This window comes from Nymphalis io, chromosome 13 (genome assembly GCF_905147045.1).
Source record: "Nymphalis io chromosome 13, ilAglIoxx1.1, whole genome shotgun sequence".
Lineage (NCBI taxonomy): Eukaryota > Metazoa > Arthropoda > Insecta > Lepidoptera > Nymphalidae > Nymphalis > Nymphalis io.
Window position 1 is genome coordinate 3,171,295 of NC_065900.1, and position 26,931 is coordinate 3,198,225.

Here is a 26,931-nt window from a genome sequence, read left to right on the forward strand (position 1 = left end):
CTCGATTTTCCCCTCCAACATAAAAAAAGGTGTCCGAAACATAAGTTCACTCACAGTGGTTTCCTTCATTGTAGAGCAGAACATGCTTTATAAATATACGAGTGGTGCTTGCTCAGCTCGGCTTTTGAATAAACATGTGGCAGAGTTTTATTTGACAGTAAAAATTTTCCAGTTTTACAGGCCTTATATATTATCTTTTAAAAATTTCAAGAAAAATTCCAAGGTCATGTTAAAAGAAAATACGAATATAAAAAATACAAATAGAATGTAAAGGAGAAGGCGGGTTACATAACTGATAGTTAGTAAGCTACAGTTACGGCTGACTTCAGTACGATTGTCGGTTGGCAATTTTAACAAACAGAAATTATACATCAATACATGAACCAAATCCTAAAAATCAGCTAACAGACGACACGTTTCATTTTACTACCGAGTTCCTTGTCGGTTCTTCTTGGTAATCCACATTTCAAACGCTTGACGATTCACAAGTACTTGTGAGTCTATTAGAATAAAAATATTTTGATTTTATTTTATTTGATTTCTAGCGACAAGCATACATTGTAAATCTAACTGTGCAAACTGACAAAATTGTTTTGCTGTTGCAACACGGGTTACAATGTGTTTATCCTATTTGCTTGAGCCTTGAACAAAATTAACGTGCTTAATCTGGATTAGCTAATAGACTTAAAGATTGAATAATGAAGAGAAGCTCAATTGCAGCATTGCGAGTTTATAAATAATCATGGCATCAATTGCAAAATAAATAGTTTTATTTCATACACATCATCTTGATTGTATATATATATGTAACTAAAAATTTTAATAATTTGGTAACCTTTAACCTAATGATAAACTCTCTTAAAGAGTTAAAGAGAGCAATGCATAGTTGGTTACAAGTAAATGTTGAATCTCTTAAATTAAATACAACTATATCGAATAAACGAAACGTATAATGTTTTGGTAAATTGCTTGATTAATTTTGCCATAACTATTGCTGTTTTGATAAATTATGTATTAAGCTTAGGTATGGAACGATGTAGAGCTGGAAACATCTCTTTCAGCAAATTTTGTTTTAATTTTGTTGATCAAGATGAGCAAATAGTTGATTAGATTACCTCTTTACCATTTGGACCACTTTACCGTATGTACCGTAACATTTTATTCATTTGACCTTGAATGTACCAAGTCTTATTTGTGTCTTATTTAATTGGTATCCGAATGCAATACGATATATAGTTAAAATTTCCTGATTAACTTTTTAATATTGTATTGTGTAAAAAAGGAAAAACGTAAACTCATTTCGACTACAGTATTGTCTGAAATTAATTTTCATATGTTAAATAAAAACAGAAATGTTTGAAAATGCAACATTTTCTTTTGGCTTTCTGAACAATCAAACATCATGTATATCGCATAAATTTTACGTTTATATATAAACTAATCTGTCGTATAATTTGTATAAAACGATGACTTATTTCCTGAGATGAAAAAGATCTATGGTATACTGAAGTCAGGAAAAGGTAATTAGGAAACTATTTTTCCTTCCACTTCCTAGAAAATTTAATATTTCACGAGCAATTCCTAAAACAAAACTAATATTAAAAAATTAAAAAAATAAGGATACTCGCACTCAACAAAAGAAAGCATTGGTATCGATTATCGTTCGTTCGTTTTGTAGTTTGAATTCGACAAATGATACTAAGAGCCCTACCCTTGTGACTGTACTTATTTGTAAAACAATAGAACCAACGAAAATTTATTTTCCACATATTGGAGCCATTGTTTATTATAAATAAAAAAAAAATTATGTATACAATTTCTTTTCTTCTTAAAATATCTTTTTCATATACAAAATCATCAAACAACAATAAATTCTCTCATATTTTTTCTTGTTTTGACGGAAAATTCTAATTTCACGAGACAAAATATATAAAAAGAACTTCAATGTACTGTTGAACGTTAGAAAAACATTTTAAATGGTGACTCAGAAAACTTGGAATATAAAAGTTGGGTCGTTTGAAAGCTCGAACTGAAGCCATTTCGAATGTTGCCTACATTTCTTATTCAGAAAAATCTTGGATTAAACATTCGTGTTAGACAGATTTACAAAATATGAACGAAGAAATCCGAAATTCATATGATATTTCTGTTAGAAAATTATTTAGAGAAAACGATGAAATAAATAATACGAGAATAACTTTACATTTACGATTTATAAGAGAAATGTTTCTTATTCCATTTCATATTAATTTATTCTTTCATTTGATCCCAAATGAACCGACGAATTTGTCATTTAACAAACACAGATTCGTTAATATCATCATTCTTTGCAAAATTTTCATTACCATATTAAAGTGTATTTTGGCTAACTATAACAACATTTATAAATGAACATAACAATAATATCCTGGGACATTATTCACACACGACCATCTGATCCCAAATTAAGCTGAGCTTGAAATATGGAAACCAGGCAACTGATATACTACATATACTACTTTTCTTTTGTAAATACATACTTAAATAGATAATTACACCCAGACTCAGGACAAACAGACATGTTTATGCCACAAATGTCTGTCCTGTGTGGGAATCGAACCCACAACCTTCGGCGTGAAAGGCTCTACCAACCACGCCAACCGACTCGTCGATGACATGATACATTCTTTATGATATTTAAAAAGATAACGTAGATTATAATCACTAAGAAGTTAACATGTTTGAGTGAAATGTAATTAAATACAACGAAAGCGGACGGAGAATCCGTAAAAGTGTTTCTTATAAGTATCCGGAACAACTCCATTACACTATTTAAAAGGGTACTTGTTAAAGAAGATTAAAAGGATATTGTACTTTATATTTTATGTAAAAAAAACAGTATTTTTTTGTAGTTGAAACACTTGTTATACTGCAAAGAACTTTATTTAAAGTATTACCTCGGCCTCGTCTTATTGCATCTACTAATAACAGGAGGGCTGGTGCATTTTTGCCAATAGGATCAGAATTGCGATTCAACGCGAAAATTGTATTGGGATGGCAAGAAATTTTAGCCTATCTTTGAATCGTCGATGCGCCACCAAGCTTTGTGCAAGCTCGTCTGGGTAAGTACCACCCATTCATCAGATATTCTACCGCAAAACAGCAGTACTTGGTATTGTTGTGTTCCGGTTTGAAGGGTGAGTGAGCCAATGTAATTCTGTAATTACATATACTAATATATATAATATACATTATTACACACACGATGGTTAACATTTCTTACAATTCCAATGTCTATGGGCGTTGGTGACCACTTACCATCGGGTGACCCATATGCTCGTCCCCCTTCCGTTTCTATAAAAAATAAATTAAAAAAAAATGTTTATTACGTACATAATATTGTGATATTATTTAGTAGGTACTCGTAAATATTGAACACATTGTCTGCTAACTTCTAAAGTTAGACGTTTATATCTCTAGAGATCGAGACAACTGACTTACGTCGGAATGAAAACTAGACAACTATGAAACTGACAATTGTTGATTTTCAAATAGACCAAGTATCTAGGGAATGTTAGTAAGTTATTTAACGATTTATCATTAAAATATTTATAATTAATTCGTAAATTAGTACGAACGTAGTAATAAATGCGAAAAACGACTCTGTCTGTTACGCTTTCACGGCTAAACCTCTGAACCGAATTTGATGAAATTTGAAATTTGTTATGGATCAAGCTTGAACGCCAGGGAAGGGAAGTACGTTTTTACTCCTAACACCTGCGCCTCCTCCTCGTGGAGTGTCGCCTCACTGATAGCCGTGATAGAAAACTATGTATGTAATATGAATTTTCTTATGTGCAGTTCCATAATTTTTAGTGTCTTCTTAGTAGTAGGAATGCATAGTTCTTTTTTTAATCTATAATTTTTTTTTATTCCTAACTTTTTTATTTATTTACAATTCTGTTCTATATCTGTCAATAAATACATTTCAATACTTACAATTTAATATATAATATAATTATCAAAAATTTTATTAATCTATTTCTTTTATATAATTGCATGAATATGGAGCCCTAGCCAAGTAAAAACCTACCCAGACACGAATTTTTTTGAATTATTAACTCTACGACTGCCTTTACTTCGTACTGTAGTTCTTACTAATGTCTTAAGAATAAATGAACTTTTTGCTTGGCGTTCGTTTGTTTTGTAAAGATTATTTCAGAATGATTTGTTTTTGAACAATCCTCCAAAGAGAAGAATGAGAACTAATAGATGATAACCATTGTTGTTAATGACATTATTGATGAACAAAATGCGTATTTTTTTTTAAATATCTATTTTGATTTATTTTACACCTTGATTTTTTTAATTTTTTAAATATTGTGTTCTATCAATCAATCAATCAACAGCCAATCGTTGTCTTACGACATACGTGACCAGCCCACTGCCACTTCAGCCTGCTAATTTTGCAAGCTATGTCGGTGACTCCGGTTCTTTTCCGGATAATCTCATTTCTGATCTTATCCTTCAAAGATACTCCGAGCATAGCTCGCTCCATAGCACGCTGAGCGACTTTGAATTTGTGGACTAGTCCCGCAGTTAGTGTCCACGTTTCGGCACCGTATGTCATTGCAGGTAAGACGCATTGGTTGAAGACTTTCGTCTTCAAACATTGCGGTATAGACGACTTGAGGACTTGACGAAGGTTGCCAAATGCTGCCCATCCCAAGCGAATTCTTCGATCGGCTTCCTTCTCGAAGTTGTTCCTACCGACTTGTATTATCTGTCCTATATTCACTAACAACTTCGAGAGGTTTCCCCTCGACGTATATCGGTCCCGGCACGACATGCCTATTGAACATGACCTTGGTCTTGTCCAAGTTCATGCCGAGACCGACACGCCGGGAAGACTCGCCTAGGCTACGCAGCATTTCGGTGAGTTGTTCCAGCGACTCTGCTATGATGACGATATCGTCGGCAAATCGAAGGAATTGTGTTCTATATCTGTCAATAAATATATTTCGATACTTACAATTTAATACATAGCTATCAGAAATATTATATATTAAGCTATGGAGACAAAATACTAGAGACATACTCTAGGTAGTCGCAGTATAAATTTCTATCATATAATTGCGTAAAAATATTAAGCACAATTTAAAATTTTAACGATTCGACATATGCAATATCATAATATAAACAATTTCAGATATATTTTTTTGTATCACGAGAACTGAATCACTCGCTCTTTTCTCATCTATAGGATAACATAAAAAACAGTAAGTCCGCTGTCTGCAATGTGGCTTAGGATACTAAATTTCGTTTTATACCCAAGTAATTCATACATCCGTAAGCCGTTATTAACACAAATACAACTATGGCTTCCTCGACATGGCCAATTTAGGGGATGTAAAGTAATTCTACACCAAGTTTTTGTGGAACACCCAGTTTGTGCGGGTCAAGGACGCGAGGTCACATGATAGAGTTTAATATTAAACATGACAGCGTAAACAAAAATGATGAGGCACAAACATTTTTGTTAGCTGGTAACTGGTTATTTCGTTTACAAATACTCCTGAGTTTGTTAGGTGTATTGATATTATTGATATTAATGATATTATAATGAATTTCAACTGTTTATTTTTAAGGTTTGCTCCAAGAATAGCTTCGAAATTTAAAAAAAATTAGTGTTTTTTGTTTTTTTTTTTTTTTGGAGTTTAAAACAAATCTGCATGTTCTTATTTACAAGCGTTTGCTGCTATTCACATCTATAAACCAGTAAAATAGGAAGTACTGATATGGTCAAAAACGTATTGCATTTGCCTAGATAATCTCAATTTTTCTTGTATCGATTCCGATAATGTCATCATAATGTTATAGATACTGACAGTGGCGTCTTAGTGTGTGACTCAGTGACTTTAACTAATATCCAGCAAGGGAAAAAAATACTCAAAATGTTCGTAAATTGTGATTTTACTTTTGTGTAAAAAAGTTTAACACTAGAAATTATGGTAAGAGATTTTGTTGAAACGTAATATTTCTGTGAATAATAGATACTTTAATGGCGTCCTAAATATATACAAATAACATAACCTCAGAAAACATGCCAGTAATATTTTTTTACACGCTGAGAACACTGAGTAATGTTTACAATGCGAGAAATCTTAACCGATGATCGTGGGTTCAAGCCCGGGTAAGCACTCCTGAATTTTCATGTGCTTAATTTGTGTTTATAATTCATCTCATGCTCGGCGGTGAAAAAAAATATTTCGGGGAAACCTGTTTGTGTCTTATTTCATTGAAATTCTGCCATATGTGTATCCACCAACACGAATTGGACCAGCGTAGTGGAATAAGCTCCATACCTTATCCTCGAAGGATTTAGCCCAGCTGTGGGACATTCACAAGCTTTTACTTTTTTTTTACTATGTTCTGTTACAGGTTATAATGACAAATTCAGTTGTCAAATGTACCTAAAAGATAATCTTTGAGTTAGACAGATTAGACATCCTTTCCTCATTGTGCGGTTATTATCCACTCTAGACGTAATTAGATAACGCTAGAGGTGACCGCTGACGCAATGGGTGACCCCTTCGTAAGCGGCTTTACTGTGACTTGTTTTATTAATATTATTGATCTTTTTAGTCAAGTACATAATGCCATATTATATTTTAAGGGATGTGTAATATTAGAAATATAATAAATGAGCATAGTAGAAGGGCTTTGTGCAAGCCCGGCTAAGTACCACCCACTCATCAGATATTCTACCGCCAAACAGTACTTAGTATTGGTGTGTTCCGGTTTGTAAAGTGAGTGAGCCAATGTAACTACAGGCACAAGGGACTAAACGTCTTGGTTTCAAAGATTGGTGACGCATTGGCGATGTAAGAACGGTTAATAATTATTTCTTACAGCGCCAATGTTTATGAGTGATGACCACTGGCCATAAGATGGCCTGTCCTCTCCACCTACTATTATACTGTCCACCTTTCATTTTGTAAAAATAAAGAAATAATCAAACTCGTATAAGCACATTAAAACTTAGTGATACATGTCTGGACTTGAAGCGATGTAATTAATGGTTAATATTTTTTCCAGTTCCGATGTCTGTTGGTGGTGGTGACCAATTACCATCAGATGGCACATTTTCCTAGTCTATAAACCTACGTTTAATCAAATGCAATTCCTAGAATATTTACAGCGGTCAGTGATTCATCTAGCTGCAACACATTCCATCGACTTGTCACGTCATTCGAATATGAAATAATGACGCACGGTTTCAGATGTTCGATGCAAAAAATGTTCGTGATATTACTAGCGCATTAATTACATTGATCAACGATTGACAGATGTTTGTTTCAATTAAAATAAGCCCTTGAAATTGAAGTTATAATTGAAAGACGATTTGTCACAAAATAAATGCTTTGTAATGGTAACTAATGGTGTTCAAGATTTGAGATGTAAAATCTACTATAACTATGTGTCTTATTTATCTGTCTTTATATATATACTAGAGATACATTTCCAAGATATAAGCATGGCTTCTACACTACTTGTATACAAAAGACTAAAATATAACTTTATTTATGACACATAATGTTAACAGACTCATTATGGAATAGAAAATACATTTTTTTAAATATATAACTTATATAAACATAAGATGAGATATGAGGAACTAATATATATAATCAGTGTTAAATAAATAAATAAGAAACACCTTATATAACTGTTGTGTCTGAGTGTTGCGGTTAATGTCCAAATCGTGTCCAATTTGGCGTTACGTTAAATTATTTAATTCTTATTGTCATGAATAACACAGTTTATCTATAAATCAGTTTTAACAATAAAACTATATGAAGTAAAGAAAGGACTGTGATTCGACATATTTACCGACCAATCATTTTAAATGCCATCATTTGGTAGTAGAACTACCGTTTAATAAATGCCTCTTCTTCACTCATTTCATACTAATATGAGTATATTAGACAGGCTGACAATATTCGTCCAAAGACTTAATACAATGTTACCTACAAGTAAATAATGGTAATACTATATCCGTTTTTGCTTGTACTTACTGTGTTTTACTCGGTATTTAAACCGGAATATAGCAATACTCTGTTGGCGTAAAATACTTGTAACTGCACAAAATCGAAAGAATGTTTGTGCAGTTACAAAATCGAAAGAATGTTTCCAGATTGTACCACAGGTATAAAAACAATTTACCATATAACTTTTACCCCTGGCTTCGCTTACGTCATAATTCAGAATTGCTTAATTGCAAACATATATTTACTCTCTTTACCGCTACTGGGGTTCAATTGTCAAAATCTTAGTGCTAGCCTACTGTGTGAATGGAACTTGTATGTAAATTATTATCGTGCTAGCGCCACTAGTTTGAGCTATTCGATGATATATCAATCAGGTAGTCATTCTTTTATATATAGAAAGATTAACCGTATTAACATTTTGTTCCTAATATTTAGATTATGATGAGCCGGTTGGCGTGATTGGTATACGACTATACCAATCACGTATACGATAGTCGTATACCTACGAGTATCGTAGGTATACGACTATCGTCTCCTTCGAGTGCCTCTCCGACTAGCGAAGGTTGGCAGTCAGCTTTGAATACTCCTTGGTCTTCGCGAGGCGAAAGAGCTCGGCAACACTCGCGATTTCCATCCATTCTCGGATATTGCACAGTCAAGACTTTTTTCTGTGACCACTGTGTTAACAGCTCTCCTTCCGGCAATCTTTTACATCATAATGAGTTGCAAAAGTTCATATCTTTCATGCCTAAGCACGTGCCCGAGATATGCATTTTTTCTTTTCTTGACAGACTCTAAAAGTTGCCGTTTCTGGTAGACGCGTCGACGCGAGGAACTTCTACGTTCGAGAAACGATACGAGTAAAATTGACAAAAAAATGCGAAAGTTTGTTTGTTCGTTCGTTTTACTTAAGGTAAGGGTTAATTACTGTCGATAAAAAATGTATTAAAAATAAATTTAGCTACCCGTTTCGACTTCGTACGGATGAAATGAAGATTTTATCCCGTGCTACGTTATTAAATTATAACGTATAAACAACCAAAATTAGAAAATAAAGTTATATTTTCATGTTTATATTATTATGTCTTAAAATTAGAATTGAATTAATTTTCTATTACCTATTTCAGCGTTAAGGACATTTGAGAAGGATATTTAATTGTATATAATTAACATAGTTATGTTATTTAAAAGGTAAAAAAGACTTTCGTAGGAACGAAGCGTAAACATAATTAATAAAATGACTAATTCTATTATCATCTTAAAGAATCTTCACCCAACCACCAAAATGTTAATCCAAACAGGCCACGAATAGCCCCATAAGATTGAGTAATAACGGGCTAATTAGTGCACGTGGCCCCGCGAGTAAACACGCGGAGTAAACGCGGATACCGTCAGTAGAAATACCGTTTACTTCAAACAATTGTAATTTCAGTACTATTGTTTGTTCATTTTGATTTGCACCTAAAATTAAACGTTATAGTATATAGTATTGAAAATTTTATACAATTGAAATATATTAATTTATTTATTGGTGCGTTCTTAAGTAAATTCACTTAAAGGTTTTTTTATTAAATTATGTTTCTATGGTAAAGATTTAAAGAAATCCGTGTGTGGACAAAAGATCAGTTTGGCATTTTCAGTAATTTCGTTTTTTATCTGTGTAATGAAGTTAAAAACAATCACTTAATTACTCTACGCTAGTGACATATATAATGAACGCATCCTTAAAATACTAAATGTGTAAGGTGTAAGATAAATATTTAGTACAAATCAATATCCGTGCATTGGTGTGACCATAATTCAATTGAGTCGTGGATTCCATAAACTAAATGTTATTATTAGGAAGACAAGCAAGCAAATAGATTACATTATGTAAAATTTTCGATAAGCTCTGTCACTGTTAGTATAAAATAATAAAACACCTCAAATGCGGTTAACGCTTTGCCAATCATGTAATACATGGTTTTTATACCTGTCACTGTCTAACTTAGCTTTTAACCAAGACAGAGACATACTAAGTATAACTGTGTGATAGATTACCTAGTGACCACCAAGATGGGCCTGTACAAAGACCTCCCACAGATTAAAAACGAAATATGTTATAATAATATGTCAAACTAAACTGTAAACTGTTTATTCGTAATATAAATAATAAATATCCGGAAATAGTACACCATGGCTAATTGAAATTGGTCATTTTATTTATTATCTATTTCATTCATTCTCGTTTTTATAATGGATATTCTTTTTTATAACATTGTGTTAGATTCTTTCTTTCCTCTATCTTATGGTTGCCTGGAAGAGGTCGCTGTCTTTAGCGATAAGGAAGAATCTTGTACATCTTTCTTATATGTTTTTCATGCCTATTTTTATTGATGTACAATAAAGAGTACATATTTGCGTTTTATTGTTAGCGTCTTCTAGCTATGATAATGTCACGAACCAGTTATCAAATGAGAGCTTGCTACAAATGTATGCGAAATCAAACCACTTTCCATTACCTCACTTAAAGTATAATATGTAATGCGACAGACACAGATCAGTCACAGGACCAACAGCCTAAGAACTTTCTGAGTGGTGTGAGTGAAGAATCACCAACTTTTTGTAACCAGGCTGAAAAAAACTTGGAAGTTTTGACACACCTCGATAAAGGTCTATGTTCAGTGGATTGCGATTGGAATGATGACGAATAAAAAAATTATGATAATCAATTTGCAAAAAAAATAAATTTTTTTTTTGAAATTTTTTTTCTGCTGTCCGTCTATTATAATAAACTTCAACAGCGAATCCATCATACAACATGGCCCAGTATTGAGATTAAGAGGGCAGGTTACATGTATAATATTTATAATGCAATTTGTCGATATAACACGTGTTTCGCGGTATACTGAAAATAACCGATTTTATGATCCTTCGTAAACAAAGCAACAGAAATATTACTATACCTAATGTTTATCGAATTGACGTTTGAAGTCGATTAAAAAAATTATACTTTGTTAAACAGATAGCGTTATAAAAAATAAACAGTTAAAAACTATATTTGTAAAATAATCTAAATGATTATATTCAATACTCTACTTGTTAACAATAAGCAATAAGAGATCTCTCTTTTGAGATGTATTACGTATCACGGAGTTTTTATGTGCTTATATGTGTTTATTTATAAAATAAGTAGGTGGACATACTAACGAGCCATCTGATAGCAAGTGGTCATCAAGCATACACATTGGCGCTGTAAGAAATATTAACTATTCCTTACATTGCCAATGCGCCACCAAACTTGGAAACTAATATGTTATATCCCTTGTAGCTAACTACTCTGGCTCACTCATCCTTCAAACAGGTACCACCCACTCATCAGATACCGCAAAACAACAGTACTTGGTATTGTTGTGTTCCGGTTTGAAGGGTGAGTGAGCCAGTATATTTACAGGCATAAAGGACATCAAATCTTAGGTCTCAAGGCTGGTGGCGCATTGGCTACGTAAGCGATGGTTAACATTTCTTACAATGCCAATGTTTATGGGCGTTGGTGATCACTTACCATCAGGTGGCCCATATGCTCGTCCGCCTTCCTATTCTATAAATATATTTGATAAGTGGGTGGTACCTACACAGACGGACTTGCAGAAAACCCTACCACAAAGAAGAAGTACATCATTCATCTCATGCTGAGCGCTTAGTGTTAACATCGTGTTTATAAACTTGCATGTATTACAGTGAACATGTCTGGAAGATGACGAAAAAATAGATTTAACCCTCGTTACAGATATGAAAAGTCACCTAGGAGAGGAATGAAGAGAATTCAAAACATTTGATAACAAGGAATATGAACTAATACGAAGCACATGGCCCGATGCGCAAGCGCAACGTACGAGCTGTTGACAACGTACTAGCCTTTACGATGCCCTACGGTATGTTAATCGGTTTAATTCTGACGTTTCATAAGTTTATATTACGTGGAACAATGCGTAGTGAAATTGTTTTACGAGTAAATATGCGTCTGCATCTGTTATTTGTCAAGATTGGCTTTTACCTACACTCTGTTTCAGACAAAAAACTTATTAACTATAAAACTTAATATTACAAGAATAATTTATATAGTTATTCCATGTTGTCTGGTATGAAATGAATTGATTCCAAATTTGTACAAAATGTCGTTAAAAATGATACTGTCCAGTAACTATTCTCTTTACTAAATACTAATATTACAAACAAAAAGACTTGAAACACAACTTACTTTTCGAGTCATCTCACGTTTATGTTTCATGGATTTGATTAAATAAAACATAAACAGCCTACTTTAAAACGTTGTTTAGTTGGTAAACGGTTAAACAATGTGTCTTCTTCTTTCAAATGTCAAATCAATAACGACAGAAAGGGAGAGAGATCAGTGTTTAATTAAATGGTCGCTAAGCAATGTTTATAAGTTATAAGGTTGAAAGCTATTATACCAAACCGATTCCGATATCCGAAACTATCAAGAAACTTAGTAGATTCTTTTACGGATATATGTACTAACAAAACTATATGCACGCGAAATAATAAGCGTTTATAAAATAATAAAAATATAAGTTTTTAACTTAATGTAGGTATATTTATAAGCAAGAAAATATAATGTTTTATCAATAAGTTTTTATTACAAATTTTAAGTGGAAATTGTATAATTAACAATATATATTATATATGTGTATACTTTTCTCGTTATTACGATTAGCTGTTACTCCCAGGATTTAGAACTTTGGACGCCCCGAATAAAGCTTAAACTAAACCAAATCGACGAAACTTACGCAAATTAACCGTGGGCAATTGTGAACGTTTTAAAAAGTATTCATTTATTTTGATAGTACGGGGTTATTTATATTTTCACATCTATAAAGCTTTAAAAAGCATATTTTGCTGGCCCTGGGAAAATTAACCTCAACCAATCTAATTGTCGTTAGGCAAGTACCTACTCATTGGTCTTAATGTGTACACACTATTCTTCGGAACTTTCGCTTTCGGTTCGTGTCAAATTCGCAGTCCTATCAGATTATAAGACAGTGCACCCATATTTGTGCACTACAATATGTCCTGCGCAGTTCTGGTTAGACTACCTTGAGAAAAGTCGCCGTGGCCGAAATCGATCAGGAGATCCTGAATAATTTTGCGTAAAACAAATAACAAAGCGGGTGCATGCAGTCGCCGGGGCAGCTAGATAATAAATAAATATGAAGGCAACCACAACAAATGTCAAATTTGAATGTCGAAACAACGCAACGCAAATATGCACGTTACGCGCTACACGTAAATTATCAAATGGCAGACGAAGTGAATCATTTCTGTATATTAACCTCAGAGATCAAAGTGTGCCGTACGCCTGTTTATCGAAGCGATGGTTTTTCTTGAACGTTGTATAAATACAATAAGCTTTGAAGTTTTATGTAAGTCAATAAGTGTTCGTTTTTAGGTGAATCGGATCATAAAACTGGTGTCATGATTAAGGAAATATTTAAGCATTGTTAGTTGAATTTTATTATATACAAATAATCGTGTAGGTACATGTTTCGTATATATTACTAACTACTCATATTATTTTTTCGATTCACGAAAAACAGATTCATCCGTTAATTACCTTACCTGGCTTACCATTAATTATACAACTGGGTTTATGACTGCTATTCCATGATAGGTTTTGTATTACGTGGCAAGTGCGCCACCTGATGGTTAGTGGTTACCACTGTCCATAGACATTATAAGAAATATTAACCATTCCTAACATAGTGAATGCGCCACTGACCATAGTGCATAGTTACATTGGCTCACCGGCCAGAGTACATGCCGCTGTCGCGCCGCTACCTCACCTCCAATATTTGACTAATGATAAACTTTGGTTTCTTTGTTTTGTTATTCCATTGTTCACAGTCCACGCGAGCTGGTTCTCGGTGTCACCGCCTAACTGTGACATCAATTCCATCGCGAACAAAGAAATTTGGCAACTCCTTTCTTTGTCGCACTTCCAAAAAATGGAATTCCTTACCAGCTCACGTGTTCCCCTCCTCCTACAACCCGGGTTCCTTCAAACGAGGCGTGAAGAGGCATCTTGCGGGCCGGCAAGGCGAAGGCGGCTAGTGCAGAACGTTTTTCCCATCATCATCCCAAAAAAAAAAAAAGTGCACGAACTTATTCACTTTGCAACTACCCTCGATTTATCCACTTTATTAATTTTGATTCATCAGATGTTTAATCCATACAAATTGTTCGGCCACGATAGCAACCGACACTCCACGAATGAGATCGGGCTAAGAGTATAGTGAATTATCCTCAGGCTACTGGCATAGTCATGTTATCTCTATATAGTTGTGAATCGGCTGTCCTTGAAATAAATACCTACAGCCGACAGTGTGAATCATCATCATCATCATCCTTTTCTCGTCTACTGCTGCACATAGGTCTCTCCAATGGCACGCCACTGTGCTCGATTTTCAGCTCTCAATCGCCAACCGCCGCCAGCCTTGCGTATATCGTCACTTCACCTAGCTGGAGGGCGTCCTACGTTACGTTTGCCAAGGCGTGGTCTCCACACCAGAACACGTCTACTCCAACGGTCGTCGGTTCTGCGACATATGCGACTGCAACAGTAACAGCCTGTAAATGTCCCACTGCTGGGCTAAGGCCTCCTCTCCCTTTTTTTTTTTTTGAGGAGAAGGTTTGGAGCTTATTCCACCACGCTGCTCCAGTGCGGGTTGGTGGAATACACATGTGGCAGAATTTCGATGAAATTAGACACATGCAGGTTTCCTCACGATGTTTTCCTTCACCGAAAAGCACGAGATGAATTATAAATAGAAATTAAAATGCGACTGCAAACATTATATATATTTTAAAAAAAGAAATTAGTTGCAAATGAAATAGGAACCGTTTGTATATAATATTCATTTATTAATTGTCACCGAGTTAACTGACATTGACCTTGTTCACATCTTATGAAAGATATCAAGATCATACACGATTCTTAGTACTTTTTATAATTTTGACATATTCCTAAATGTTTAATAAAAATATATACATCATCGCACCAGTCGTTCGTCACAGCGGCGTATTCGTGACCGTTGTGTACTGAGTGTATACCGAACGCAAGGCATGACTCGCATTCCGACTGTTTGCATGAAGATAAAATACTGTTCAGGTACTGGGAGGGTTATTTACCAACCCGCATTGGAGCAGCGTGGTCGAATAAGCTCCAAACCTTCTTCTCAAAAGGGAGAGGAGGCCTTAGCCCAGCAGTGGGACATTAACAGGCTGTTACTGTACTGGGCGGGTATTAACATAAAATTAGAATATTTTTATCACTTTATTTAAAATTTAAAATTTAAAAATAAATACGAAATACAATATCACATTATAATGGCTTCATTTATCTCATAATTATCAAAAAATATATAAAAAAAATGTTATAAATCTTTATGATATAAATTCAAATTTTCTCGACAGCTTATTATTTATATTAATGTATTTGGTACAATTATATTTTAATTCTTCGATCGTTGTTACTTCTGCTATTTCTTCCGTTGGCGGCTCTGAAATAAATAAATATCTTGGAACATTATTCACACACGGCCATCTGATCCCAAACTAAGCAGAACTTGTACTATGGAAACCAGAAAACTGATATACTACTTATACTACTTTTCTTTTGTAAATACATACTTATATAGATAATTACACCCGTACTCAGGACAAACAGACATGTTCATGCACACAAATGTCTGTCTTGGGTGGGAATCGAACCCACAACCTACGGCATGAAAGGCAAGTATCTACCAACCACGCCAACCGGCTCGTCAGTAAATATTTAATAGTTTATACCTAAGTGTTTTAAATTTTATATAAATACAATATTATACAATGAAAACATCTAGAAATAATTCAAATAGAAGTTATGAAAATTTAAGTAAAAAGAATAATAAAAACGTAGCAGTTTTTTTTTTTATAGTATAGGCGGACGAGCATATAGGCCACCTGATGGCAAGTGGTTACCAACGCCCATAGACATTGGCATTGTAAGAAATTTTAACCATCGCCAATGAGCCACCAACCTTGGGAACCAAGATGTTATGTCCCTTGTGCCTGTAATTACACTGGCTCAGTGCACCCTTCAAACCGGAACATAGCAATACCAAGAACCACTGCTTTGCGGTAGAATATCTGATGAGTGGGTGGTACCAACAGACGAGATCGCAAAAAGCCCTACTACCAGTATTTTACAATATCAAAGTTAAGCTTTGATTAGAAAATTAAATTGACAGCGTTCGAATGACCCACAGCTGTATCTGGAGAGTTCAGGGGTCTATACCACCAGCTTCAACGTTCACATGCAGGTTTCCTAACGATGTTTTCAAATTTAAATTTCTTTATTAAAGGATAAGGAAAAGCGCATCATTAATTATTGTTTACCTAAAATTTGCCAAACTTGCGGAGGAAACACGGGCAGCTGAGAGAAAACGTAAGTGACTTTGGAGTTTCTTGTGGAATTATCTGATGAATCTAGTTTTTTTTTCAATTCCATTCTATACCATAGCGCTGACTTTCTGTAAGAAAACACCGTTAATTAATTCTTAGGAATAAATACTATAGTTATACAAATAGTTCAATAATACACAATTGTTTAATCATATTAAGATAACAATTATTTATATTGAGCACTGACACATACCAGCCTTTAAATGTGAGGGGTAAATGGGAATAGTAGTAACTTCCTTAAAAAAGAGGAGAAATGCTTAAAATATTATTAAACAACTTTAGATATCTACTGAGTTTTAGGTCAAATATGTAAGGTTTTACTGATTTTTAATAATTATTTTGAGATATTTGGAAAATAATGGTAATATTTTTAACTAAATTAACACTGGTTAGAAATTATTGAGCGAAAAAAACTACGTGTTATATAAAAAAGAAACAAAACACAGAAAGATTGTCTCGTTCGATGGTTGTCAGGGTGATTGCAGGAATTTCAATAAAAATTGTAAAATGTTAATTTGTGTTGAATTATATAACAAGTTACGCGTGGAAGAGAATAAAATGTTAAAAGAAAATGTGAAGGATTGTTTTACTGGGGAATTCTTACAACAACATGACAACTTGTGGTCTATTTTTGTGATACGCAAAGGCAGAAAAATGCAGATAAAAAATAAAGGCTATAAATTAAAAAAAAAAAAACTCTATTATCTATTGATAATGGCAGCCGTGACCGAAATCGATTAGTTAACATAACCATCATAATCTATATTAATATTAAGAATGCGAAAGTAACTCTCTTTGTTAAGCTTTTACGACTACCAATGAACTGATTTTCTGAACTGCTATCAGCATTGTAAGAAATATTAACTATCCCCTATATCTTCAATGAGCTAAAACTAACTTTGAGAACTAAGATGTAATGTTCCTTCTGCATTACACTAGCTGACACATCCTTCAAACCAGAACTAAATATTACTACTTGGCGGTAGAATATGAAGGTGTTGACCCATCCAGGGTATGGAGTAGGGCTCGCAAAGCTCTACCTAGTAAATTATAAAGATAATAGAATACGGACTCACTTCAAGTGATCTTGAACAACACTATTAGCTATCGGAATACAAATCTTCTGAACGGGATCGCTGAGCAACTGCCCAACGGTTTTGATGGGAGACTTTTCAGATACATAATATTCTAGTAGCTTCGATGCCATCGGCTTTAGTTGGGCTGCAAGAAAATATTATAAGTTTTATATTCATGATTAATGATGAAGTATATTATAGCTCAAGCTGAGTTATTTGTGTAGGGCAAAGTTATCACTTTTTTTTTACGCTGGAAAAACGCATTATGCGTTTCTCCCACGGGAACAGTGGGGTGGGGCTCGCCGGTGTCTAAGGCGCCGAGTGCGCCCCAAACATCGGAATACCCACTAAAAAACCAGCGGTACGCTTTCCGTCTTAACGAGAAGCGCCACGGGATTGCTTGCGCATGTTACCATGGCTAGGGCAAGTTTATCCCTTGGCTTTACCACTGTTTCACCTTAAGGAGTGGATAAGTTCAATGTGTTATCACGCAGTTTTAGCGGTAATAATCCCAAATAAAGAGAAATAGATTTTCATTAGCAGGTTCTTGGCTTGAATCCTGGATCAGACCAATGAAATGTTGGATTTTTGCTCATCACTCGTCAAGATTTTTTTAGCAATGGCCTGTAATTCGGATATAGGTGGTACACTCTTGTCTTTGAAAGCACCTAAAAGCCTTTGGCATGCACCTGACCCCTCTACGGTACATAAAGTCCTTAATTAATTTTTTGATTTTCTTATACACCTTAGTAATTTCCTTATGAAATAAAATATAGTTTAATAAAATAATTTATTTATAAAACCTTACCAAAGTCAGCTCTTAAACAATTTTCAGCACGGTACAAGTGTTCCAAGCAGACATGAATTTGAGCGAACTTCATCAGAAGATTCTTCCACGGGCTGATATCTATCTCGTCTGATATTAATGGAACCTGTTAAATATATTGATAGAATAATTATTTGGATACAATACACACATATTTTCAAATGTTATTTATTTTAGGAAAAGGAAGACCAAATGGACCGTAGAATGCGGTCATTTTTATTGATTGATATTGAAGATGTCCATTGTGCTCTCATCTTTAAAACTTGAACACATTATTATTCTGTATTGCCGTTTAGCATCACAATGTAAAACTGGTACGGGGATTGTACCAACTAAAAATGCACAAAAACTCTGTTACCGCTTATTAGCACATTGATAAATATAAAACGCTAACAAAAGCAATAAATATCCTGTGAATATTCCACCGGGCTAAGGCTTTCTTTCCTTGAAGAGTTAAGAGCCACGTATATAGTATACCACCACGCTTCTCCAATACAGCAAGGTCTACGAAATTTTAGTGAAGTTAGACACATGAAGCTTTCCTCACGATGTTTGTCTTGGCCACCGAGCACAAGAATAATTATTATAAATACAAATTAAAAACAAAAAAATTCAGTAGTTCTCGCCTTAGTTGAAACAATCAACAGTTTTTTTTTATAGTATAGGTAGGTGGACGAGCATATGGGCCACCTGATGGTAAGTGGTCACCAACGCCCATAGACATTGGCATTGTAAGAAATGTTAACCATCGCTTACATCTAAGATGTTACACCTATGAACTGAGATGTTATGTCCCGTGTCTGTAATTACACTGGCTCACTCACCCTTCAAACCGGAACACATCAATACCAAGTACTGCTGTTTTGTGGTAGAATATCTGATGAGTGGTGATAATAAATCAAATATTCTAAATTTTAGACTAGCCATCGCCAGTGTTAGAACTATTAATCATTATAATCACAGGCATGTATATACGTTATTTAAAATTTCATTCAATTCCGATAGATCTTAGTTACGTCCGATCATAATAATGAGGTTTCTAGAAGGTACGATAGTTAGCAAATAATTTATAGCTATCTCTTTCTAACTTACCTCATTGGCATCTTTCTTCTCGTTTACCAAGCCATGTTTCTTGAGAGAGGCGAAATCGTCAACGGTTAATTCATTAGCGTCATCAATACAAAACGATTCCGTATCAATACGTATGGAATGGTCGGTCGTAGTGATACTTTCGAATGGGTTTAATGTGAAATCGCCACCCATCGTCATGTCTTGGATTGTTTGGTTTATTTGTTCGATGGATTCGTGTGATCTCGAAACAAAGTAAAGTTATATAGATGAGACAGTAAGAAATCAAACAAAAATCATAGTATAAAAGTTCTTCTAGCACTCTAACCTATTTCAATCGAAGTAGTACTACAAAAAAAAATCTTAGATTTACATATTCCATGCGTATTGCTAATAAATGTTATATTATGCACTATAAATAATTCGTGATTAACATAATATCTAAAAGGATACTATGTTAATGATGAATTATTTTAAAATTAAATTTTATTAGTTTAAAATAATAAAAAAAATATTGTTTTGGTTTTGGTAACTCACAAATAGCAATTAACTTAAAAAGGGGCAGTTATTTAAATTTTATCGGCAATCCGACACGACCGGAAAGAGTTCAGGCGCAGGAACACGGCTTTATGTGCTTTCCGAGGCACGGGAGTGTACACATTTCCAACTTCCAGACTTCGAGCAGCTATTGAGAATTTTCGACAGAAAAAGCCAATAACTTTTAATTGGCCCGACCTGGGATTTGAACCCAGGAACTCTGGGTCTGCGGCCTTACATCTAACCATTAGACCAACGAGGCAGTCGAATATACAGAAATAGACTGTAGAATAGTTTGTATTTACTTTTAAGATATATATTTATTTAAATATTGTACTCACCTGGCATCAGTATTCCAAACGCCAGCAATGAAAAACGAATGTTCTAGAAGCGACATAATCCTGGTATATTCCCACATACACTTCTCTATACCGACTTGTGCAACAAGTGATAATGCTTGGGGTGGACTCGATCTTAGGTTTTTCAGTACTTTCGAAGTCTGAGAGTGACCTCTAGATAGTTTGAGGACTAGTTTCGATAGATACGTCTTGTTGTTAACATCGATCTGGTAACATGTTACGGCATTTCTTATAAACGCAAGTTAAATACTGATTTATCTCTTTCTGTCATTATTGATATGTCAAACGAAAGAAGAAGACAGCGTTGTTTAGGTAATCACTCGCTAAACAACTTTTATAAGAAATTAAAAAATTAGCAAGCCTGTGTAACTACAGGCACACGGGACATAATATCTTCGTTCTCAAGGTTGGTGACGCATTGGCCAATGTCTAAACATGGTGGTGACCATTTAACGTCAGGTGACCCATTTGGCCGTCTGCCTACCTATAACATAAAAAACAAACCCAAGTGCAATCTATATTAATTCACTCTCATAATACGAAGGCAAAACTAATTCAAAACTACCTGAAGAAATCAGGTGTAGAAAACCAAACGCCGAGGAAAGCACGTAAAATAAAACACTGCATTTCCCAGACTCCTGGCTGCTACTGAGAATATTTCAAGAGAAAAACCGAATAATTTTTTTATTGTCCCACCCGGAGTTTGAATCCTGAACTTCGGGAGTGCGCTCTTATAGGCTACCAACAAAGCAATTGGTCTAAGAGCTAGTTTGAAAGACTTACAATATAGCAAGATAAGCACAGTTGAAATCAGACACTAAACAGAAAGTACTGCCGCAGTCCTCTATTAAAATAATTTACGTATTGTATTTAGATAAATATAAATAAGTCGCGTGAATCTTAACCGATGTTCGTGGGTTCAAACCCGGGCGAGCACCTCTGAACTTTCATGTGCTTAATTTCTGTTTATAATTCATCTCATGCTTTTCGGTGAAGGAAAACATCGTGAGGAAACCTGCATGTGTCTGATTTCATCGAAATTCTGCCACATGTGTATTCCACTAACCCGCATTGGAACAGCGTGGTGGAATAAGCTCCAAACCTTCTCCTCAAAAAGGGAGAGGAGGCCTTAGCCCAGCAATGGGACATTTACAGGCTGTTACTTATTTAGATAAATACACAATGAGAATATATCTATAACTTACAAATGGTCTGATTTTCCCAGACGATATGAATTTAAGGACTCGAATCAATAACGTTATTAATTCTTCAGCAGTTTCACAATCTGTAAATTAAATTTTCTATATCATCTTCTCAGATATTAGTAATCTGTTTTTAACAACCAAATTACATAATGAGTCAATAAGTAAATAATTTGCTTTTTTTTATAGAATAGGAAGGGGGACGAGCATATGGGCCACCCGACGGTAAGTGTTCACCAACGCCCCTAGACATTGGCATTGTAAGAAATGTTAACCATCGCTTACATCACCAATGCGCCACCAACCTTGGGAACTAAGATGTTATGTCCCTTGTGCCTGTAATTACTGGCTCACTCACCCTTCAAACCGGAACACCACAATACTAAGTACTGCTTTTTTGCGGTAGAATATCTGATATTGCCAAATAAATATTACAGAATTATATAACATTTACAATTTACCTCTTAATATGTCCCACAGTTTATATGTAAAATCATTGCTTGAACCGTGCGAACACATAGCGGTCATACATTGTCTCAAAGTTGTAGTATCTTCGGTGACACAAATACAGCCACCTGCGGGACATTCTGCGGTGTATGTATACATTTCCGTTTCGTTTAGAAGATTATTGATGCGCTTGGAGTTGTTCAACTGCTTCATTCCAGGGATAATATTTCTAGAATGAGATAAATAATCATTTTAATTCTTCTATTTATTTATAATATTATAAGCTTAAAAGTTGGGTGAATACAAAGGAATAAATCGGAAACTAATAAATTTTTATCATTTTATTATAATTTTTCAATTAATCGATTCTATTAAAGTAATGATTGATGTGAATGATTCTATTAATAAAGTAAATAATGTAAGAATCAGTAATCAAAATTGATAACAGTCGGTCTTTATGTGGATTTTAAGGTCTTCACATAAATATATAAAGAGTGGAATATCACCCTTATTTTTTTTTAATCCAAACATATCAGTTTTAATACTTATAACTACTTATAACTTAGAGTATAGTCGACGTTCATATTTATTACGTTATTAATAATTATTTACAAGTAATGATCTTACACTATTTATGTGCGATAAATATTGAAATAATAATGAATACTAAATCCCAGTTAATCCACATAATCACCGGCTGTCATCAATTTTGATTGCTAATTCTTACATTACAGGCTCTATACTTATAGAGTAACACGTACTTAAGTGTTCCTAACAGAATCGATTAATTGAAAGAATATAATAAAATAATAAAAAATTACTTGATAATTTCTGTACAAAAAGTAATGATATCCCATCAAAAACATAAATGTAAAATGAGAACCAAGATCAATATTATGATATATGCCTTGGTTGTTGACTTCAACGACAAAAGAAGTGTGATCTAAATGGGTGCCAAGTTCAATGGTCAGTCCCGAAATTTATTTATAACAACATAAAATATTTTATAACAACTTAAAATATAATTTCTTCATATAACTTAGGATAATGTATTGAAGCCTAAGGTCTGACTTGGCTAGTTCTCATATACATATCGATCATAGTACAGTTCAGCCATCTGTCATGCCTACATAATTTTTTTTTTAATGATATAATATAATTTCATAATATTATATTAGCTTTTAGCATATTAGCAGATAAAATAAGCAAATTAAAATATATTATATATTACATTTGTAGTTTTATCCTGCCACCAAAAAAGTATTTCAATATGTATTGAAATGATAAGGGAATATATTTATTAAAAAAGTCTGAAAATACCTTATAATAGCTGTTTCTAAATTAACAGAGTTAAAGCCAGCTGCTGTCATATCCACAAGCAATTGATTGATATTATGAAGCGACGACACTGATTTCCATATAGCATTGCAAGGACTCGCTAAATGTCCCACAGTCACTTCTTGTTCCTGAAATGTTTCAAGTGATTTAAGTCACTATTTTAGTTAAATTGTAGTAATAAATAAAGATGAATATATTATTGAATATTTTAATTTGTAATGAGAAAGAAATTTACTAAATTATGGTAAGTGTTCATCACCCCCATATTATTGACTGAAGATTTTTTAACTGTTTGATATATCATCAAAGGGAAAATTAAGATATTGTCTAGACAATTATTCAGTGTACACTATGAATAATAATAAAAATATATAATGTGATATGTGATGTGTGCAGTTTTATGAGTATCTTAGTTAACATTGACTGGATAACATTTAAATCTTTTTGATGTTCTAAGACACACTATAATTCAGGGAATTTCTTTCATAACATATCATGATAGTAAATAGAGTCGTGAAGTGACCGTGATTGCTTAGATAAAACATACATTGCAAGCAAAATTAACTTACGAAATGAACTTTACAGCTTATAAATGGTGTGATGATAGTCCTAGAAGTCCATTCACAGTACAACTCGGTCATACCACCATGTGGAGCATTTAGTTGCTCTTCCATTGTCAGTGATTCATAAGATATTCCAGATATTGTATATTTACAATCCACAGATAAGCTTACCTGAAAAATTATCAAACCAAAAGCAATTATCAATATTAAGTAGTAGGGCTTTGTGCAAGCTCGTCTGGATAGGTACCACCCACTCATCAGATGTTCTACTGCAAAACAGCAGTACTTGATATTGTTGTATTCCAGTTTGAAGGGTGAGTGAGCCTGTGTAATTACAGGCACAAGGGACAAAAAATACTAGTTCCCAAGGTTGGTGGTGCATTGGCTATGTAAGCGATGGTTGACATTTCTTATAATGCCAATGTCTAAGGGCATTGATGACCACTTACCATCAGGTGGCCCATATGCTTGTCCGCCTTCCTATTCTATAAAAAAAAATATTATTTAAAAACACAGTAATAGGTTTTTAAATCAGTGTGAATTGAGATAACATATTCTAAAAGTAATTAAGTAACAGCCTGTAAATGTCCCACTGCTGGGCTAAGGCCTCCTCTCCCTTTTTTGAGGAGAAGGTTTGGAGCTTATTCCACCACGCTGCTCCAGTGCGGGTTGGTAGAATACACATGTGGCAGAATTTCGATGAAATTAGACACATGCAGGTTTCCTCACGATGTTTTCCTTCACCGAAAAGCACGAGATGAATTATAAACAGAAATTAAGCACATGTAAATTCAGAGGTGCTTGCCCGGGTTTGAACCCACGTTCATCGGTTAAGATTCACGCGTTCTTACCACTGGGCCATCTCGACTAAAAGTAATTATATAACTTAAATTGTTTATTGTGGATGTAACACTGAATGCATTTTGTAAAATATAATCTTTTTTCTTCTACTGGTGAAGAGGAGAGCTTGTACATTTATCAAAAGAACCAGAATTGACATTCAATGGGGAAATGCTGTTGATTTTCACAATTATGTTTTGATAAATATGAAATTTCATATTGTATCGAAAAGGTTCCAATTTCAAAATTATTGCAATCATGTTGCATATTTAAAGTGTGATGAATCATACATTTATTTAGGGGAATAAAACTTAATTCCTTATCTAGTTTCATAAAAGTTACATACTTTGTTATATAATCAATTAAATTATATAATGATGCTCTACATACATGCTCTTGTATAAATTAAATAATTTTATTTGATACAATGAATTAAATGAAACTTAAAAATAATTACCTCATCTTCATTAATTTTTTCATAAGCAACATAATCTTCAACATATTTGTCAATATCAATATCATCCAATACCATGGACCCTTCGTAAGTAACTATGCCCCTAGCAAAGCATTCCTCATTAGACTGGACAGTAATTAATAAGGGGTTGCCTTCACTGGGATTACATAACAGCCACATAGGTAATGCATTTTCTTTTGATATGATGCTAAGACTTTTATTGTATTGATTTGCTACTTGCCTTGAATACAAACAATAAATATGTTATTTCTCAGTATTTAAAATCAAAAGAGAAATCTTCAATATTACACATAATCTTGCACAGAAATATTAATAATATTCCTCTATCACAACTGTGATTTTTGTGACTTACCTTGCTGTATCAACATCTATGGGGGCATGAAATACTTCTTCTTTTTTCCAAAGCTGTGGCTCATCAGTTATTAAGGTATCGTCCAGTATAGTGTGCAAACTCAAATCCAGTTTAAGCGGTGACCCTGTCAATTCTAATTCCTCTGAAAAAAAATAATTAAGTAATGTATAAAAAATTTTTTAACAAAGTTCAAAATGACAAAGAGAATAGTACCTATTTAAATTACCACTAACTTTTTCTTAATTTTTAATCTACGATATTCATTCTCAATGTTATGAAATCTGTTACAAGGTTTCGGTAAAATTTTCTTTCGAAATAATTTATTAAATTAAAAAAGATTCAACAATTCTAAGGTAAGATATGCATAATTATTCATTTCACTTACCTGTTTCGTTATTTTGATTATTTCCCGTGTAAGGTGTCGTACTCGCAGTTTTTGTCTAAAACATATTATGTTTAATACGATTTTAAAAGTAAAATATAGTACAGAAACATGGAAAAAATAAAGACCTTTGCGGATACGATTATTATATCAGATTTTTCCTTTGTATACATTTCAACATAACTGTAGCTTTCTTGTTTTTCAACATTATACTTTGGATAACTTTCTCGTAAAGATTGTATTATACTGTCCATTGTAATTAAAAGTACAACAAAGTGTTTTTAGATTTTTTAATTTTCGAATTCGTTAATTTTATGGTCGACTTTTGTAATTTCAAATAAACGTCAATGACAAAGATTGTACTTGTCAAGCTCACTGGCGTTTCATTTCTTGAATTAATTACAAAAATATTGGGTATAATAATCCAAATAATTAAATAAATAGTGTTCAAACATATTTATTTATCATATATTATAAACTTATATACTTGGTATAATTAAAAATTAAAGTTGTATTTTGTTTATAAAGTTGCGCCATCTAGTTTTAAGATTGATTTATTTCACGCGTTCTTAGTTTATATATTACACAACAGATGGAACAAAAACATACAAAGTTTTGGATAAAATATACTTATAACAATATGATTAATATTATAAATATTAAAAGCTATTCATGTTTTATTATCACACACTAAAGCGCTGTTATACGTACGCTATATTTAACTAAATATATATTTTTCTTAATTGTTGTGATTAAAAAAATCATAGGTCTATGTATTTACCTATTTATATATTTTAACTTTGTTTAATATATTTACGTTATCAAAAATATAATAAACCTATAATATTCTATTTAAACTTTCATGGTATGTTAGTTTTAAGCAAGACGTAGGTATCTGCAAATCTGGAATCTGTGTATCGGTACTGATATGTAA

General features: G+C 33.5%; 1 protein-coding gene across 2 annotated transcripts; it reads right to left on the reverse strand.

Annotated features, from left to right (window-relative positions):
• Nucleotides 1-15,424: 15,424 nt before the first annotated feature.
• On the reverse strand, nt 15,425-26,314 carry LOC126772798 (uncharacterized). 2 transcript variants are annotated; one of them, XM_050493380.1, is made up of 14 exons: nt 26,126-26,314; nt 26,001-26,055; nt 25,616-25,757; nt 25,246-25,483; nt 23,955-24,119; nt 23,368-23,513; nt 22,062-22,276; nt 21,604-21,683; nt 20,381-20,604; nt 19,527-19,746; nt 18,417-18,540; nt 17,609-17,753; nt 16,467-16,600; nt 15,425-15,589 (listed from the first exon to the last, which is right to left on the reverse strand). In XM_050493380.1, exons 1-14 carry the CDS (start codon nt 26,249-26,251, stop codon nt 15,474-15,476), a joined length of 2,130 nt encoding a protein of 709 aa, XP_050349337.1. In that variant the 5' UTR covers nt 26,252-26,314; the 3' UTR covers nt 15,425-15,473. The 2 variants fall into 2 exon arrangements, 1 of the variants encoding a protein (XP_050349337.1); XR_007669695.1 differs by having other exon boundaries at nt 15,486-15,589; nt 16,467-16,596; nt 17,605-17,753.
• Between the last annotated feature and the right edge of the window lie 617 nt (nt 26,315-26,931).

Coding starts and splice junctions, on each gene's coding strand:
- LOC126772798 (XM_050493380.1), bottom strand. CDS start 26,251: ATGGACAGTATAATACAATCTTTACGAGAAAGTTATCCAAAGTATAAT. Junction 25,758..26,000: donor TAATCAAAATAACGAAACAG/GTAAGTGAAATG, acceptor ATTTTTTTTCAG/AGGAATTAGAATTGACAGGG. Junction 24,120..25,245: donor AAAAAATTAATGAAGATGAG/GTAATTATTTTT, acceptor ATAATTTTTCAG/GTAAGCTTATCTGTGGATTG.